The 20,116-nt window shown below is 40.3% G+C and overlaps 1 protein-coding gene and 1 non-coding gene across 3 annotated transcripts in view; both read right to left on the reverse strand.

The window, feature by feature from the left end:
- IPO11 (importin 11) overlaps positions 1–20,116 on the reverse strand; it is a 226,822-nt gene that overhangs the window by 185,863 nt on the left and 20,843 nt on the right. For both annotated transcript variants that reach the window (XM_026455698.1, XM_026455705.1), the window contains 3 exons: positions 13,474–13,617; positions 8,428–8,528; positions 1,050–1,122 (listed from right to left, as the gene is read on the reverse strand). In XM_026455698.1, the coding sequence (XP_026311483.1) occupies positions 1,050–1,122; positions 8,428–8,528; positions 13,474–13,617 (318 nt within the window). The remainder of the gene's footprint in view (positions 1–1,049; positions 1,123–8,427; positions 8,529–13,473; positions 13,618–20,116) is intronic.
- Positions 8,232–8,339, reverse strand: LOC111534677. The gene has a single exon (XR_002729163.1). It is a non-coding gene; the product is annotated as a U6 spliceosomal RNA (small nuclear RNA).

The following is a 20,116-nucleotide window of genomic DNA, read 5'->3' on the forward strand; positions in this document are numbered from 1 at the left end:
TGAAAATGTGATGGATGCAACCAATAGAAAAAAAACTAAAGCCATTCTGTAGTTTTTTTTTTAAAAAGTGGTGGGGGACGGTTGGGCACAGTGGTTCACGCCTATATTCGCAGCACTTTGGGTGGTCGAGGTGGACGGATCACAAAGTCAGGAGATCGAGACCATCCTGGCTAATACGGTGAAACCACGTCTCCACTAAAAATACAAAAAATTAGCCAGGCATGGTGGCAAGCGCCTGTAGTCCCAGCTACTCGGGAAGCTGAGGCAGGACAATGGCGTGAACCCGGGAGGTGGAGCTTGCAGTGACCTGAGATTGCGCCACTGCACTCCAGCCTGGGCAACAGAGCAAGACTCTGTCTAAAAAAATAAAAAACAAAGGGTAGGGGGGAAGATAATCTAAAAATTATAATCATTAAAATTAATTCTTATGCAGTAAGACTATAAATATAGCCATGTATCACTTAACAACAGAGATATATTCTGAGAAATGTGTCATTAGGCAATTCTGTGGTTGTGTGAATATCACAGAATGTATAATAATCATATGTGCTATACTTTTGTAAGACTAGCAGCAGCGCTATAGGTTTGTTTACACCAACATCACCACCAATTAAGGAGTAATACGTTGCACTACAGTATTAGGACAGCTATGATGTCAATGGGTGAGAAGAACTTTTCAGTTCCATTATAATCCTACGGGACCACAATTATATATGCAGTCCACTGTTGCCCAAAACAATACTAGGCATCACATGACTATATAGAGAGATTTGCTTTAAATACAGGCTCATAAAATGAGAAAGCTGAAAAGTATACAAATATACCTTAAAATGACTTCTGGGCTTTAAATAATTAATAACCAAATCTAATCAAAACTACTCAAAGCTACAAATAGATCTCAAAATGTAAAAAAAGGAAAAACTTCACAAACGAAAATAGTGCAATAGTGATATTTTTATTTATTTTTCATTTTAATGCCAGAATATAAAATTAGTTTGGAAAAGCAGAACAAATTAAAAGAAAAATTAGCATTCATTTTTCTCACTAACCTGGTTTATTGGTTCATTGAAGTTGGTGATGAGCCCTGCACGCAGTGTAGTTTTCTCCTCCTCTGACAGAGCACTGTAAAAAAAAATTGATTATGCAAAAGAATGCCACCTAATAAAAAAAGGAAGGTAACCACTACTGTAAATTTTAATAATAAAAAGTCTTTCAAACATGTGTCTCTGATTGGTTTTTGTAAATAAAAAGGATTATTTCCATTACTTATATATCAGCACTACTATGAACTTAAACAATAAAAAGTCTTCTAAACAACTGTCCCTGATTGGTTCTGGGAAATGAACAAGATTATTTCTATTACTCGTACAATGGCACATCAGATAAGTCGGAAGCATAAAATTCCTTCACGATTGAATAAATGGGAAGCATTACACAGTAAGCAAGAGTAAATAAGACAAATCCAAGTAATTAATATATTTGATGTTCACTTTTATTGATGTAAAAATAGTAGCCTACAAAAAAAAAAGATGGCTAAAAAAAAAATCTATACAAGTAAATATTGCCACTTCATCCGCTTCTTTCATAAAATCTGTGTGAGATTATTCTATGGGGCAAGAGATTCAGAATCAGAGAATATTTGGGACGGGCGACTTATGAGAAATCAACTAGCTTAAACCTTTCATTTTAAACATCTCCAAAAAGAATAAACACAATACTAATAATTTTGACTGCATATGAGAAGGGAAAACAGAAAGGTACTGGACAGGAAAAGGAGAACACTACTGTATAAGACTGAATACATATACGTATGAATGTGTTGTTAATTTTAAAATGAAGGCCAGGCACAGTGGCTCAGGCCCGTAATACCAGCACTTTGGAGAGGCCAATGCAGAAGGATGGCTCGAGCCCAAGAGGTCAAGGTTGCAGTGAGATACGATTGCACCACTGCACTCCAGCCTGGGCAACAGAACAAGACCTTGTCTCTTAAATATTTTTTTGAATAGTAAATGTACATTAGATTTTAATGCCTCATTTTAAGGTTTTCCATTCTGGGTATCAGAATTAAATTAATTAAATTAAATTAAATTAAAGCACACAACAACAGCATTAAAAACAGGAGGGATTAGACAGAATTAACATATTACTACAAGGTTCTGGCATTAACTAGAAAAAGTAAAGCGCCAGCCATGATGGCTCATGCCTGTAATCCCAATCCTATGGGAAGCTGAGACAGAAGAATTGCTTGGGGCCAGGAGTTCAAGATAAGCCTGGCCAACATAGCAAGATCTACAAAAAATTAAAACTAAAAAAAATTAGCAGAACATGGTGGTATACACCTGTAGACTGAGGTACTCAGGAGGCTGAGATAGGAGGCTTTCTTGAGCCCAGGAGGTGGAGGCTGCAGTGAGTTATGATTGTGCCACTGCATTCCAGCCTGGGCAACAGAGCAAGACCCTGTCTCTTAAAAAAAAAAAAAAAAAAGGTAAGGTACTAATACAAGGACATCAAGGGTCCATGTTACAATCACTTGAATAATGAAAACATACTAAACGTTTTAGAGTAAAACTGAGTAATAAAAACTGTCTTGAATACAGTTGTTCTCCTTTATTCATAGTTTTACTTTCCATGGTTTCAGTAATCTCCCATCAATGAAGCAGATTCAATGAATGGAATGGAAAATTCATAGGTTTTGAATAGCATAGCATCCTGAATAGCATGATGAAATCTCATGCTGTCCTGCCCTGTCTGGCCTGGGATGTGAATTATTCCTTTGTCAAGCACACCCACGCTGTACATGCCACCTACCCACTAGACATTTAGTAGCTACTTTGTTATCAGACTGAAAAAAAAAAGCATACTAAATACAGGACTTAGGACTATCTGCAGTTTCAGGCATCCACTGGGAGTCTTGGAACCTATCACCTGCAGATAAGGAGGAACTACTGTAATCCAAAGGAAAGCAAGAAAGAAAAAAAGGGAACAGATATCAAGACATACAGAAAACAAAGTGTGAGGCTGGACACAGTAGCTTACGCCTGTAAGCCCTGCACTCTGGAAGGCAGAGGCAGGAAGATCACTTGAGGCCAGGAGTTCAAGACCAACCTGGACAACACAGTGAAACCCTGTCTCTACTAAAAATACAAAATTTAGCTGGGCATGGTGGTGCACGCTTGTAATCCCAGCTACTTGGGAAGCTGAGGCATGAGAACTGCTTGAACCTGGGAGGCAGAGGCTGCAGTGAGCTGAGATGGTGTCGCTGTATTCCAGCCTGGACAACAGAACAAGACTCTGTCTCAAAAAAAAAAAAAAGAAAAAGAAAAAGAACAAAGTCTGGGCAGATTTAATCCCAATATATTAGTAATTACTTTAAGTATAAATGGGCATAATGCCAAAATTAAAAGACATTTATGATAAAATTGGATGAAAAAACAAATCCAAAGCCGAGCATGGTGGCTCATTCCTATAATCCCAGCACTTTAGGAGGCCAAGAGAGTGGGACTGCTTGAGCTCAGGAGTTCGAGACCAGCCTGATCAACTTGGCAAAACCCTGTCTCTAACAAAAATACAAAAATTAGCCAGGCATGGTGGCATGCACCTGTGGTCCCAGCTACTCCAGAGGCTGAAGTGGGAGGATCACTGGAGCCTGTGAAGTCAAGGTTGCAGTGAGCCATGATGGCACCACCGCACTCCACGAGAAGGGAGAGAAAAAAACCCTATAAAAAAAAAAAAAAAAAAAAAAGAGAGAGAAAAAAGAAAGGGTACAATCACAATGCAATGGAGAAAGAACACATGTCCCTACTTCATATGAGCACCTTGTACAAAAATAAACTCCAGATAGATCATACACCTAAAATAGAAAAGGAAAACAAAGCTTTCAGTAGAAAACAGAGTATTTTCATGACCACCGGTTGAGCAAAAAATTCATAAATAGGCTGGGAGCACTGGCTCACACCTGTAAATCCCAGCATTTTGGAAGGCCAAGGTGGGAGGGTCACTTCAGTCAGGAGTTCAAGACTAGCCTGGGCAACACAGCAAGACCCCATCTCTACAAAAAATTTTTAAAAATTAGGCACTGGTGGCACACACCTGTAGTCACAGCTACTCAGAAGGCTGAGGCAGGAGGACTGTTTGAGCCCAGGAGTTAGAGGTTACACTGAGCTATGATTGCATCACTGCACTCTAGCTTGGGCAACAGAATAAGACTCTGTCTTCTTAAAAAAAAAAAAGTATAAAAAAAACTACAACCCAAAAGAAATAATCATAGAAAGGTAATTAAATTAAACTTCATTAAAATTAAGGGCTTCTGAAGAAAAGTGAAAAGGCAAGTCACAAAGTTGATTTTTTTTTTTCTTTTTTTTTTTTTTTGCAGACAGAGTCTCGCTCTGTTGACCAGGCTGGAAAACAGTGGCACGATCTCAGCTCACTGCAACCTCCACCTCCCAGGTTCAAGAGATTCTGCTGCCTCAGCCTGTTCAGTAGCTGGGACTACAGATGTGCGCCACCATGTCCAGCTAGTTTTTGTATTTTTAGTAGACATGGAGTTTCATCATGTCGGCCAGGCTGGTCTCGAACTCCTGACCTCAGGTGACCTGCCTGCCTAGGCCTCCCAAAGTGCTGGGATTACAGGCGTGAGCCACTGCACCTAGCCTAGGAGAAGATATTTGTAATACATATATTTGACAAAGGACTTGTATCCAAAATAAAAGTCCCATAAATCAATAAGATAATCCAAATTTTTAAACGTTCAAATAACAGACCCTTCACAATACAGTATATCCCAATAACCATAAGTACATTTAAAAAGTACTGATCATTAAAGACAATGCAAACTAAAATTACCAAGCTCACCAGAAAGACTAAAATGAAAGATCAGACCAAGCACTGATAAGAATGCAGAGCAAATACTAACACTCGTTATGTTGCTGTTGCAGTGCAATCTGATACAACCAGCCTAGAAAATTAACAATATCCACTAAAGTTGAACACACATCTGATTATAAATGGTAATAAAATGCAAATGTGTGTGAAAGTTTCTAGAATGCTATAAGTGTTCTATCTAGTGCCAAGTGGCAGTTACACAGGTGTCTTTGCATTATAAACATTCAAACTACACCCTTTACTTGTGCACTGTTTAAAGTATGCTATATATTACACTTCAAAGAAAGTATTTTAAAATCTTATTGACTTACTCAAAGTTAATAAATGAGAAAACAAGATTAACATAAACATTCAGGTCATTAAAAATATCTCTCTAATCCTTTTATGATTGTGCTATACTTTCCAACTTTAATAGTTCCCTTCTACTATCAAACCCGACATAATTAATGTGTTCTCCTACAATATTTTGCTTTAAACTTGTACTTGAACTTTTCTTCTATGCCAAGGAGCCAGGTTCATCAGTTTGCATAACTCTAACTACAATAAAAGTGTATAATGGGCCAGGCATGGTGGCTCACGCCTGTAATCCCAGCACTTTCGGATGCTGAGGTGGGTGGATCACGAGGTCAGGAGATCGAGACCATCCTGGCTAACACGGTGAAACCCCGTCTCTACTAAAAATACAAAAAATTAGCCAGGTGTGGTGGCGGGCACCTGTAGTCCCAGCTACTCGGGAGGCTGAGGCAGGAAAATGGCGTGAATCCAGGAAGCGGAGCTTGCAGTGAGCCGAGATTGTGCCACTGCACTCCAGCCTGGGCGACAGAGCGAGACTCCATCTCAACAACAACAACAACAAAAAGTGTATAATGACTATCAAAATAGAACATGCAAAAAAATACACAGATGCTCCTGACTTACGATGGGGTTCAGTAAATAAAAAATATTGTAGGTCAAAAATTTATTTTATATCTAACCTACTGAACACTGTATCTTAGCCTAACCTACCTCAAACATGCTCAGAACACTTACATTAGCCTACGGCTGGGCAAAAGCATCCAACACAAAGCCTATTTTACAATAAAGTAGTAAATATCATGTTAATGTATTGAACACTGTAGTGAAAATGAAAAATACTGTACTGAAAGTGAAAAACAGAATGGTTGTATGGGCACTTGAAGTACAGTTTCTACTGAATACATACATACTGCTTTTGCATCATAGTGAAGTAAAAAAAAAATTCATTAAATCAAACCACCATAAGTCAGGGATTGTATATATATTAAAGAAACAAGCCATTAACCTGAAAAAAATTCACATCTTTAACAATTCTCTAACAATAATTTACATTCCACCTTTAATTTTATGCATGTTATCATTAGATGAAATCAAACTATGTTCCAAGCAGAAATTGGATAGTATTTAATTAATTAGGACCCAGATAAATTGCAATGTATATGGTAATGGTAACAAGCTTGTTAGTTAATTCTCATTCTGTGAAAACGGTTAAGAGTAGGCTCTATACAAAATGAAACAGGTAAGTACAGAAACAAGCATATTTTTAAAAAGTCTCAAGTTTATAAGTTCAATTACTAATCTGCCACCCATGCTCCCCCTTTCTAAATACATTCATCTCCTTTCCAGCTTTTATCTCAATATATACAAAAAGAGACAGCTTGGGATTTAACTACCAAATACTGTATAAATTCTCACAACTTTTTGAATTTAAGCAAAAGTCCAGGTTCTAATTCATTATGTAAAAGTGTAGCCTGAAATATTTAATAATTTACTTTACCTTCAAAATAATCATCTATATATATACATATACACACACACACACCTCTCTCTCTCTCTCTCTCTCTCTCTGTCTCCATCTGTCCGTCTTTTGAGACATAGTCTCACTCTGTCGCCCAGGCTGGAGTGCAGTGGCACGTTCTCGGCTCACTGCAACCTCTACCTCCTGGGTTCAAGTGATTCTCCTGTGTCACCCTCCCCAGTAACTGGGATTACAGGCATTCGCCGCCACACCTGGCTAATTTTTGTATTTTTAGTAGAGGTGGGGTTTCACCATGTTGGCCAGGCTGATCTCAAACTCGTGACCTCAAGTGAGGTAAACAAAACAAAATGTAAACAAAACAGTAAAACAAAAATGAATCTTAGGAGATATGCAAAATTTAATTGGACAAAGCAGTAGAAAAGTGCTGCTGGGCCATTGCCTATAAACCAATAATGCACACTTTCTCATCACTACCTACCAAATTTCTCCCCAAAATTATGAATTAATCCTATCTAAAAAATTAATCCAGCCGGGCACAGTGGCACACGCCTGTAATCCCAGCACTTTGGGAGGTCGAGGCAGGCGGATCACAAGGTCAGGAAATCAAGACCATCCTGACTAACATGGTGAAACCTTGGCTCTACTAAAAATATAAAAAATTAGCCGGGTGCTGTGGCAGGCACCTATAGCCCCAGCTATTCGGAAGGCTGAGGCAGGAGAATGGTGTGAACCCGGGAGGTGGAGCTTGCAGTGAGCCGAGATCACACCATTGCACTCTAACCTGGGCGACAGAGCGAGACTCCGTCTCAAAAAAAAAAAAAAAAAGAAGACATGTTTGCTTTAAATCTTAATATAGTATCCTAAGTGCAGCCTGAAAATACTCTTCTTGTTCCCAATATTATTCAAGGACATGTTTTATATGCATTTTGAAGTATTCAGACTGAGAAAAGTCTTATGGCTTTAAGAATTTACAGAGCTATAGTGCCATCTACTGGAAAACACGGATCATGATGCTGCTTAGGCAAAATTCAGTACCGTACTTTGTAACAAACAAATCCGGGGGTCATGTCTACAATGATTTTCCACTGATTATATAACATGTAAAATTAATTACTAAGAGAAATTTGTTAATGAGGTACAAAAAACAGTTATAACTGAATATTAATGTGATTACAAATGTATACTAATCCATCCCCACCACAGAGAAAGAATGCATAAGACTCAGAAATTACACCCAGCTGGTTCAGAGTTGACCTGGGATTTCCTTCTGAATGGTTCTTTCCCCAAATCCTAACCTTACATTTCTGTTTCTTTTTTCTTGAGATGGGGTCTCTCTACATTGCCCAGGCTGGTCTCAAACTCCTGGGTTCAAGCAATCCTCCTGCCTCAGCCTTTTAATGTGCGTAGGACTAAAAATAAGGGCTTTTGTTCAACGTGACTCACTCAGCATGATCCTTGCAAGCAGAGGGCCAACGTGACACACTCACACATACACCCCAAACCATGAAGAAAACAATAATATAGCTGTTGATTTCTCATTAACTAAATAGAACATTTATTCAGTAAACACTTTTTTTGCATTTTTTTAAATATCAAACACTTCACAAATCATCCTTGCACAGAGACCATGCTGATCTCTGTATCGCTCCAATTTTAGTTATATGTGCTGCGGAAGTGCTAACACATTTTTTTACATAAACAAGTACATTCTTACACCTTCCTGAATTTGGGAAGGATTACACCCAAGGAATAGGGGAAGTGATGGAACTTACTGAGGTGCTACACGTCTCCAGTAGCGATCAATTCCATGTTTAAAATACAGTACAGCAAGCCACCTTACATTTATATCCAAAGTGTGGTTTGTGAAAATATTCTATAAATAAAAAACATAATATTAGAATTAGCATGGAATAAGTAAAAAGTATAATTAATGTACCCACAATAAAATATGAACAGATCTTTTCTTTTTTTTAGACAGAGTTTCGCTCTTGTCTCCCAGGCTGGAGTGCAATGACACGATCTTGGCTCACTGCAACCTCCGCCTCCCAGGTTCAAGCGATTCTCCTGCCTTGGCCTCCCAAGTAGCTGGGGTTACAGATGCCTGCCACCAAGCCCAGCTGATACTTTGTATTTTTTTTTTTTTTTTTTTGTAAAGACAGGGTTTCACCATGTTGGCCAGGCTAGTCTCAACCTTCTGACCTCAGGTGATCCACTCGCCTGGGCCTCCCAAAGTGCTGGGATTACAGGCATGAACCACCACGCCTGGCCTGGACAGATCTTTTAATTAAATTTGTTTACATTCTATCACTACATATATCATATCCACATTTATGAAGTATATACAGTTCTATAATTAATGTAAGAAAGTACACCTGCTCAGTTGTATGTTAAATGTTTAAGCTGAGTAACAGACATGCAGAGAGTAATTGTACTATTCTGCTTTTAGGTGTGTTTGAAAATTCCGCTAGTAAAAAAATTAAATTCAGAAAAAGCAAACCTCATTATTTTTCAAATGAAAACCATAGCCCCACACATATTCAATAAAATATATAACTTCCAAATTAGAAAAAGTAGGCCCACTACAGCATAGATTCAAAGATTCTAAGTAATCAAGGCCCCAGGGTTGTTAATACATGCTATGAAATAAAACTATTTCATAGTATCCTCCTTATCAAAACAATTACACTTGTAAATAAGCTTAATAAAGCTGGGTATGGTGGCTCACACCTGTAATCCCAGCACTTCGGGAGGTTGAAGCAGGCGAATCACGAGGTCACGAGATGGAGACCATCCTGGCCAACATGGTGAAACCCCAACTCTACTAAAAATACAAAAATTAGCTGGGCATGGTGGCACATGCCTGTAATCCCAGCTACTCGGGAGGCCGAGGCAGAAGAATCGCTTGAACCAGGGAAGCGGACGTTGCAGTGAGCTGAGATCACGCCACTGCGCACCAGCCTGGTGACAGCGAGACTGTCTCAAAAAAAAAAAAAAAGTTTGATAGCAGAACACTTTTAAGAGACACAAAGTGGCCGGGTGTGGCGGTTCACACTTGTAATCCATATACTTTGGGAGGCTGAGACAGGTGGATCACCGAGACCAGCCTGGCCAACACGATGAAACCCCATCTCTACTAAAAATACAAAAAATTAGCTGGGCGTGGTGGTGCACACCTGTAATCCCAGCTACTCAGTAGACTGAGGCAGGAGAGTTGCTTGAATCCAGGAGGCGGAGGTTGCAGTGAGCTGAGATCGGGCCACTGCACTCTAGCCTGGGCAACAAGAGCAAAACTCCGTCTCAAAAAAAAAAAAAGAAAAAAAGGAGCCGGGCACAGTGGCTCACGCCTGTAATAGCAACACTTTGGGAGGCCGAGGAGGGCACATCACCTGAGGTCGAGAGTTCGAGACCAGCCTGACCAACATGGAGAAACCCTGTTTCTATAAAAATACAAAAATTAGCCAGGCATGGTGGCACATGCCTGTAATCCCAGCTACTTGGGAGGCTGAGGCAGGAGAATCGCTTGAACCCGGGAGGGAGAGGATGCAGTGAGCTGAGATCACACCATTGCACTCCATCCTGGGCAACAAGAGTGAAACTCTGTCTCAAAAACAAAAAAATAGATAAAACTACATGTGATGTGAATAATCTCAACTCAAAATTAACCATTACTCAAAAAAAGTATTCATTATATTAATCCAAGTAATAATAATGGCTATAATTATACTATGTCTCAGACCAAAAACAACTCAAATTCCCAGAGGTGACCTCTCAAACTTTGTATAGGAAAATCCCAAAGCCAAAAATGATGTGGAAGTATGTCCGTTGCTATAGAAAAACATTTATAAGTTTTTATGGTTTTTTTGAGATGGAGTCTCGCTCCCATTGCACAGACTGGAGTGCAGTAGAGCAATCTTGGCTCACTGCAACCTCCACCTCCCGGGTTCAAGCAATTCTCCTGCCTCAACCTCCCAAATAGCTGGGATTACAGGGATGCGCCACCACGTTTGGCTAATTTTTATATTTTTAGCCAAGACAGGTCCTGCCATGTTGGCCAGGCTGGTCTTGAACGCCTGATCTCAGGTGATCCACCTGCCTTGGCCTCCCAAAGTGCTAGGATTACAGGGGTGAGCCACTGCGACCGGCCAAGTATTTTTCAAAAAGGAATACAGGCTGGGCAGTGGCTCATGCCTGTAATCCTAGCACTTTGGGAGGCCAAGGTGGATGGATCATTTGAGGTCAGGAGTTACAGACCAGCCTGGCCAACATGGTGAAACCCTGTCTCTACTAAAAATACAAAAAATCAGCTAGGCATAGTGGGGGGCACCTGTAATCCCAGCTACTCAGGAGGCTGAGGCAGGAGAATCACTTGAACCCAGGAGGCAGAAGTTGCAGTGAGCTGAGATCACACCACTTTACTGCAGCCTGGGCAACACAGCAAGAGTCCATCTCAGACAAAAAAAAAAAAAAAAAAAAAAGGAACGTATACTATACAGCCAATTTTAGAAAATCATGTGTAAATACAAAGAAAAAAGAAAAAAGATTACAATGATAGTTGTGTAACTCACATTTATTCCTTCGAACCACTGGCAACTGGGTGCAAGTCCCTCTTTTGGGTCTCCATTACAAAAGATGCACTTATTTTACCACATTAATCACATTTGGTCTTGACATGTTACATGTCCACCTTCTATACTAGACTGAGTCTTGTCTTATGCCTAGAACCTAGCACAGTGCCTGGCAAAGCAGAAACTTCCTAACTTTCTATTGAGCAAATGTGAACAAATGGAAGTAATATGGGAATATTGTGGAAGTTGGTGGATCTCACTCAGTCTATCTCAACTACATTTGGGAAAATAAGAAAAGTCAAGCTACAGATGTCAACCCAAGTAGAAATATCCTATAAGTACCCTGAATAACAGGACTAGAATACAAGCCTGTGATCATGCATATAAATATAGGAGTCTCCTGACTAGAATGGACAGCTGAGTAAGATCAAATGTACCTAGAAAGTGAGTACAGAGGAAAAAGGAAGACTAAAACACAGCAGCTTTTTAATCTACTATAAATATAATATGTTCCATCTAAAAGAAATGTTATATCCCTCTAAGAAGAAAATTACAGGTAGTAAAAATAAAGACATTTGGAGGCCGAGGTGGGAGGATCACTTGAGCCCAGGAGTTTGACACCAGCCTGGGCAACAAAGCAAGACCCTGTCTCTACTTTAAAAAAAAAAAAAAAAAAAAAGACCTAGGAACTTGATATTATTAATAATGTATAGTTATTAATATATAAAAAGACAACAGTTAAGCAATGCGTACTGGTTTTTAAGGTCCAGCAGTAATTAAAATAAGAAATTCCAAAAGTGTTTTACATTTTGGCCTGAAAAAGCACAAGTCTAATTATAGAGTACATTCATTTAAATAAGCATAAGAAGAGTAAAGATACACAAGAGATTTTCTTTTTTTCTTTTTTTTTTTGAGACAGAGTTTTGCTCTTGTGGCCCAGGCTGGAGTGCAATGGCATGATCTCAACTCACTGCAACCTCCACCTCCCGGGTTCAAGTGTTTCTCCTGCCTCAGCCTCCTGAGTAGCTGGGACTACAGGCATGCACCAGCATGCCCGGCTAATTTTGTATTTTCTGTAGAGATGGGGTTTCACCATGTTGGTCGGGCTGGTCTCAAACTCCTGACCTCAGGTGATCCACCCACTTCAGCCTCCCAAAGTGCTGGGACTACAGGTCTGAGCCACTGCACCTAGCCCTACTCATGAGATGTTCTAAAGATTTATATACTACGCCTAAAATCTACAAACATGATGCTAGGATTACATAAAGAATAAGATGTTTTCTTTAATATCTTTTAAAATCAGTATTTTATTTTTTTTACCATTCTGTTACTGAGCCAAACAGCCAACTTTTTTGTTATATTCAGAATAACAAGTCTGACTTTAAACAATTTCCCTTACAGTCACGACAAATATCTTCTTCAATTTAACAAACAACTCAAACTTTTTTAGCCAACAAGTTAAAATATATATGACAACTACTATCACTTATTTTATTTTGCAAGATATAATAAACAATTTTGCTCTGATTCTATGACTCGGTCACAAATACTGAGTCAGTTTTTAACCCAAGTGGGAGCTTTGTTGCCCCGACCAGAAGCTAAGCCTCAAATACTAATCAGAATTCTCAATTTCTTAGAAGAAAAGTATAAGGAAGGTCTTCAACACAAAAATACTTCTTTCATTCTGGCATTGAGAAAATAATTTTGATTAATTAGTCAAAAACTTTAAACTCCAACAAAGGTTTGTTTAAAGCACATATTGTTAATTAATTATACTACTTCCTATTACACCCAAGAAAGCATCAGATGTGTCAAGAGAATGAAATTTTTAGATGAGAAAAGAAAACATTTTAAAGTGAAATACACACTACACCTGACACTGATGCTGCAATATGGAGACCTGAACAACTATGACAACATAAATTACCTGGGGTAGGGATAAAGACAAAATATGAAAGAGTGCCACCTCCAGTCCTGATGGTAAGATACTTTCAACATACTAAAACTGAAAATCATCACGGTTTTGCCTTCTGAGCAGATGCTACACATACCTTGCTTATTTTTATATTTATCAATAAATATTTCTTTAACACCCTTAAGAAGCCATAAAGTAATAAAATAATGGCAAAGGCATCAGCAGCCAAACATTTGAATCTATTTCACTAAACTACCAAGAAAACTAGGTTTTTTAAAACAAAGTAATGTTGTCTCATTTTATTAAAAAGAAAAGCAAACAATTTTAGAACAACTTACCAGCAACACTGAATAGAAACCTGGCTGTGTCTCCCACTGCTTCAGCTGCTCCTCGGCTGGTTTTAACACAGCAGTATCCTGACTGGTGGCCTGTGTTAAGACCTGAAGAACAACAGTGCTGGCACTATTGAGATCCATGGAAACCTGGCAATGATAAGTTAACATACTTGAATGTGTGTATTACAATAAAAAATTAACAGTAAAATAAATGGAGACAAAAAGCTTTCATGTACTGAATTACTCCTATTCATCTACTCCTTCATGTTCTGCCTTTCTATCTTTTCTAAGTATATCCACACTCTTCCTTAAAATTCATAATCACATTATTTTTGCTTAAATCAATTTATTCTTAAAGGAAACTCTCTTTCATTGTTCTATAAATTTAAGATAATAAATTGAGGGAGGGGAGACACACACACAAACTTCAAAGTTTCTAAATTCTGAGTAAGTACCATTATGTGCCCAAGACTAAGCATAATGCCTTCTGTCTTCATTTTAAAAAGGAAACTAATAAGTGTTATAAAAGTATTAAACCATGTAGCAAGTAGCACCTAACTTTATCCTTGACAAAATCAGAAGGAAGAAAAGAAAACCGAAAAAGAGTTGCTTTGACTCATTTGTATTCTCCAACATCATCTTACATGCCACCAGAGGTACACGTCCAAATCATTTTAAGAAACACGCAAAATGAAATGCTATGGAGAAAAAAGCCAAACTTCCCAGCACTTTGGGAGGCCGAGACGGGTGGATCACGAGGTCAGGAAATCGAGACTATCCTGGCTAACACCGTGAAACCCCGTCTCTACTAAAAAAATACAAAAAACTAGCCGGGCGAGGTGGCGGGCGCCTGTAGTCCCAGCTACTCTGGAGGCTGAGGCAGGAGAATGGCATAAACCCGGGAGGCGGAGCTTGAAGTGAGCTGAGCTCCGGCCACTGCACTCCAGCCTGGGCGATAGAGCGAGACTCCGTCTTAAAAAAAAAAAAAAAGGCCAAACTGACCTATTAAACAAAAATCTAAAACCTAAGTCAGAAAGGATCTTAAGGGCTGAGTCATCTAATCCTATACCACGTAGATGAAGCCATTCAACAAATACACAATTTCTTGAATTTGTTGAATTCTCCAGGATTCTGTTTCTAATCGCCCCAAAATTGTATATACAACTCTATACTTAGCAAGTATGTATAGTTATTCACAATATACACATACAAAACATAAGGATTAAAACTGAAAGCTAAAAATGCTGACAAAAAATAAATCGAAGTTCTCAGTGCAGGGGTGACAGGGAATAGCTTTGTACTGTATTGATATAGCTTAGTGATAATGGCTAACTCCATGACTGAAGAATGTTCCAGACAGTAAAAGTCTGAAAGTTATTAGCCTATAAAGAATACAGCCAAAGCAAATGGATTTCTTTGTTAAAATAATTATAATTAAATTGCAGTGAAACAGCAAGATCCCAAATGCTGATTCAACAAGAAATCTGACCTAGATTATCTTTTAGGGAAAATTAACCATTTCAAAACCTATGTAAGTAAAGCAGGGCTAATCAAAAACACAAAAATTTCACTGTACCATCTTAAGAAGGGCCCAATAACTAGAATCTGACAAATACCAACAGTTAGTAATAGAGTTGGATTAAGATTTGATTTGATTTTGATTTATTTTTTGAGACGGAGTCTCACTCTGTCACCCAAACTGGAGTGCAATAGCACACAACCTCAAATTCACTCCACCTCCCAGGTTCAAGTGATTCTCTGGTCTCAGCCTCCCCGGTATTTGGGATTACAGGCGCACACCAACAAGCCCAGCTAATTTTTGTATTTTTAGTAGAGACAGGGTTTCACCATGTTGGCCAGGCTAGTCTCAAACTCCTGACCTGAGGTGATCCGACTGCCTCGGCCTCCCAAAGTGCTGGATTACAGGCATGAGCCACCACGCCCAGCCAGATTAAGATTTTTTTTTTTTTTTTGAGATAGAGTCTTGCTCTATTGCCCAGGCTGGAGTGCACTGGCACGATCTCGACTCACTACAACCTCCGCCTGCCAGGTCCTTGGCCTCCCAAAGTGCTAGGATTACAGGGGTGAGCCACCACGCCTAGCCCAGATTAAGATTTTAAATTTCTGTCGCCCAGGCTGTAATACAGTGACATGATCACTGCTCACGGCTGCCTCGACTGGTGATCCCTCCACCTCAGCCCCCTAAGTAACTGGGAACACTGGCATGTACCACCAGGCCCAGCTAATTTTTTTTTATGTTTATATTTTTTGTAGAGACAAGGTCTCACTTTGTTGCCCCGGCTGGTCTCGAACTTCTAGGCTCAAGCAATCCCTCCCAAAGTGCTGTGATTACAGGCATGAGCCATGGCATCTGGCCAAATTTTACATTTTCTAGTAGCCACGTTAAGTAGTAAAAAGAAATATGTAAAATTAATCTTAATATATTATATATATTTTACTACAGCTGCTCTGATTTATATATACACACACACACACACACACACACACATATATATATATTTTTTTTTTTTTTTGAGACGGAGTCTCACTCTGTTGCCTAGGCTAGAGTGCAGTGATGCAATCTCAGCTCACTGCAACCTCTGCCTCCCGGGTTCAAGCAATTATCCTGCCTTAGCCTCCCAAGTAGCTGCGATTACAGGTGCGAGTCACCACGTCCAGCTAATTTTTTTATTTTTAGTAGAAACTGGGTTTCACCATACTGGCAAGGGTGGTCTCAAACTCCTGACCTCAAATGATCTGCCCACCTCGGCCTCCTGAAGTTCTGGGATTACGGGCATAAGCCACTGCAGCAGGACTAATAGTGTATTTGATTCAATATATCCAAAATGTTATCACTGCAACATGTAACCAATATTTTTTAAATATATTGAGATATTTTACTTTTAATACTAAATCTTCAAAATCCTGTGTATCTTTTACACTTAAAGCACGTCTCATGGCCAGGTGTGGTGGCTCACACCTGTTAATCCCAGCACTTTGGGAGGCTGAGGCGGACAGATCGTCTGAGCCCAGGATGTCAAGACCCACCTGGGCAACAGAGCAAAATCCCGTCTCTAAAGAAAGGACAAAAATTACCTAGCTGCACTTGTAGTCCCAGCTACTAAGGAGGCTAAGGTGGGAGGATCACCTGAGCCCAGGGAGGTCCAGGATACAGTGGGTTGTGATCATGCCACTGCACTCCAGCCTGGGCAACAGTGAAACCCTGTCTCAAAAACACAAACAACGGCAGGGTGCAGTGGCTCACGCCTGTAATCCCAGCACTTTGGAAGGCCGAGGCGGGCAGATCACGAGATCAGGAGATCGAGACCATCCTGGCTAACCCGGTGAAACCCTGTCTCTACCAAAAACACAAAAAATAAGCCGGGCGTTGTGGCGGGCGCCTGTAGTCCCAGCTACTTGGCAGGAGAATGGAGTGAACCCGGGAGGCGGAGGTTGCAGTGTGTCGAGATGGCACCACCACACTCCAGCCTGGGCGACAGATATATGCTCCGTCTCAAAAAAAAAAAAAAAAAAAAAAAAACCACACAAACAAAAAAAAGATCGACTGCAACTGAGTGTGTCACTTTAGATTGGGTACTCAGGGAAGGCTTCTGAGAAGTGACATTTATGACAGACATGAACAAGAGAAACCCATGCAAAGATCAGAAGGCAGAGCTTCAGATAGGGAAAACAACCAGAAAAAAGGCCTTGGGATCAGAAACAAACTTAAGAAGGCCAATATGACTGACACTTAGTGGGAAACAGGGAAAGTGGCAGAAAATGAAGTTGGAGAAAGGGGCAGGAACAATGGGGCAAAATAAGGTGTCTAGACTTTTCATATAGGTATAAAAATAGACACAGGATAGGAACAATACAAATATATTGATGTGAACATATGAATGGAGAAAAGCTCTACCAGAACTCATCCTCATCCCACCCCTCTACCAAAGAAATAAAGATAAAAGTCACGGCCTTGCTTTGGGCTACTACTAAAAAAATCACTGACTACTACCAACCCTGAAAGCAATTTTTCCCTAGAGCAAAGATGGTGTGGAGAACATAAATGCACACAGCAAAGCAATCCTTATCCTCATCATTTTTCCTGTTCTAGTGGAACTGCTAGAGTTTCCCATCCCTGCCTCCTTCTAGTACCTGCCCCATCCAGGTCATCCCCTTGCTTTGGTGCTTGCTCCTAAGAAGTCCATCCAGTCTCGGGGGGAAGAGCTCAGTTCATACAGTTTTGGGGCACCTATTTTTTGCCAGACACTGCAGTAGTTGTTAGGATAAGAATCAGAACAGTCTCTGTTGTGTACCCAAAATCTATGGGCTACTGGGGAGAGAGGCAGAGGAAGCTATGCTTTTTTTTTTTTTTTTTTTGAGACAGAGTCTGGCTCTGTTGCCCAGGCTGGAGTGCAGTGGTACGATCTTGGCTCACTGCAAGCTCCGCCTCCCAGGTTCACACCATTCTCCTGCCTCAGCCTACCGAGTAGCTGGGACTACAGGCGCCTGCCACCACACCCAGCTACTTTTTTTATATTTTTAGTAGAGACAGGGTTTCACCATGTTAGCCAGGATGGTCTCGATCTCCTGACCTCGTGATCCACCCACCTCAGCCTCCGAAAGTGCTGGGATTACAGGTGTGAGCCACCGCGCCCGGCCGGAAGTTATTCTTACTGTTAAAACAAATTGTGAAAGGTACGTTTCTACCATACCAGTTGGCACCCAGAGTGTATCTCCCACACAGAACCAATATGAGTAGTTCATCTAAATGGGTAAAAACCCAAAGCCCAAAGGTATACAAATGTGCCTGTAGTTGGAAACATAAAAATGCTCATTAAAAGAAGCAAGCAAACAAAAGAAAACTCAGCACCTTTGCCTGCCACTAACAGATTTCTCAGACCTGCAGTGACTTTAATTTCAGCCATACATAACAATTTTCTTTAGAATATTTGTATTATCTGTGTTTGTCATTAGTTTCAGGGCATTTCACACATACAATAACCTCAGCAAGTCTACTAAATGCCAACACATTAAGTAGACTGACTCTAAAAAAAAAACAAAAAGGTTTCAAAATTAGAGTAAAAACTGAAGAGTGTTTCAAAATAAAAAGGGTTCCCAGAGTGAAATAATTTATTCAGGCATGAGTAAATAACCCATGCTAAAACCATTAAATGAAACAACAGTTGTTGGGGAACAGAATGTGTTCCCAGTGTGTCCAAGTATCACTCCACAGATTACTTGCTAATTGTAATGAAGAAACGAACCTTTAAAATAAAGAAATCCATCATCAGTCACCAGCTTAACCAAGAGAGTAAATTCAGTTATCAACAACAGCAACACGACTTGACCTTAGGTGCCTCCTGATATGATGAAATATGCAGCCCACAGCCTCGCCTCTGAAACATCAAAAATGGTCAACATTCATCTAATCAAGACTGGGACTAACTTCCAGTTTAAAAGAATATTTCTGGAATGATGGCATGAGTAGCTCCACTGACCCTCTCCTCAGGGATACAACCCTAACTGGTGAAAATTGTAAAAGGCTCAAAGTCTCTGGAAAATGTCTTAAGCTCATACAGCAAATACAGAAACATCTATGTGACAAATACTACTAAATCTTGATAGGAAGAGTTAAGAATCTGTGGTTTTTTAGCCACAAACCCAGCCCTGCCCCACAATGTGAGGAAGCTCTACTCCAGGGACATACAGCCAAGAACACGGGGCTTTCACTCACCCTAACTCCCAGCTAAGGGCTATGGTCTCTCCCCCAGATGGGTAGCCAGCCAGCCAGCATTTCTCATACACCCCAGCTATATGCTGTAGAAGTTCTATACCAGGCAAACACAGCTAGAGGTCCAGGGCTCTCTTCTTCCATCCAGGCACCACTCCTGGGCCAGAAGCTCTACCACAGGGCAGCAGGCAAAGAATAGTGAGCCTCTATCATGCCCACAACAGCTTGCTCAGAGCAGAGGTACCACACCAGGATAAATAAAGTACCCAACTCAAATTTGGCCGTCAAAGTATGGTGTGGTAAGTCAAAGTATGGTATGGTAAAAGGAAAGCAGCTTTTACTTAAATATTAGTAAATGGGAAAAGAGCTCAGCTCAAGCCTCAAAGGAATCATTTCGGTTTTTTTGCATTGAGTGAAGGGGTTTAAGAAGAAAAACTTGGTGTAAGAAACACATGGGAGTGGTGCAGGAGGGTACAGGTCCGCATGCCATATGTATGTATGTATGTATGTATATGTGTGTGTGAGAAGACTCACATACATGTCACCCTGTCTTGCTCTGTCACCCAGGCTGGAGTGCAGTGGTGCAATCTCAGCTCACTGCAACCTCTGCCTCCTGGGCTCAAACGATTCTTGTGCCTCAGCCACCCAAGTAGCTGCGATTACAGGTGTGCGCCACCAAGCCTGGCTAACTTTTGTATTTTTAATAGAGCTGGGGTTTCGCCATGATGGCCAGGCTGGTTTCAAACTCCTGGCCTCAAGTAATTCACCTACCTCAGCCTCCCAAAGTGCTGGGAATACAGGTGTGAGCCACTGCGTCTGCTTTGCACACCTTGCTAATGGCTATCTTGAGTTAGCTGGTGGTATAGCTGGCATCATCTTGACTTCAGCCTGGTGGTGGCAGACCATCTGTAACTC

Source organism: Piliocolobus tephrosceles, chromosome 4, assembly GCF_002776525.5.
Source record: "Piliocolobus tephrosceles isolate RC106 chromosome 4, ASM277652v3, whole genome shotgun sequence".
In the NCBI taxonomy this organism is placed as follows: Eukaryota; Metazoa; Chordata; class Mammalia; order Primates; family Cercopithecidae; genus Piliocolobus; species Piliocolobus tephrosceles.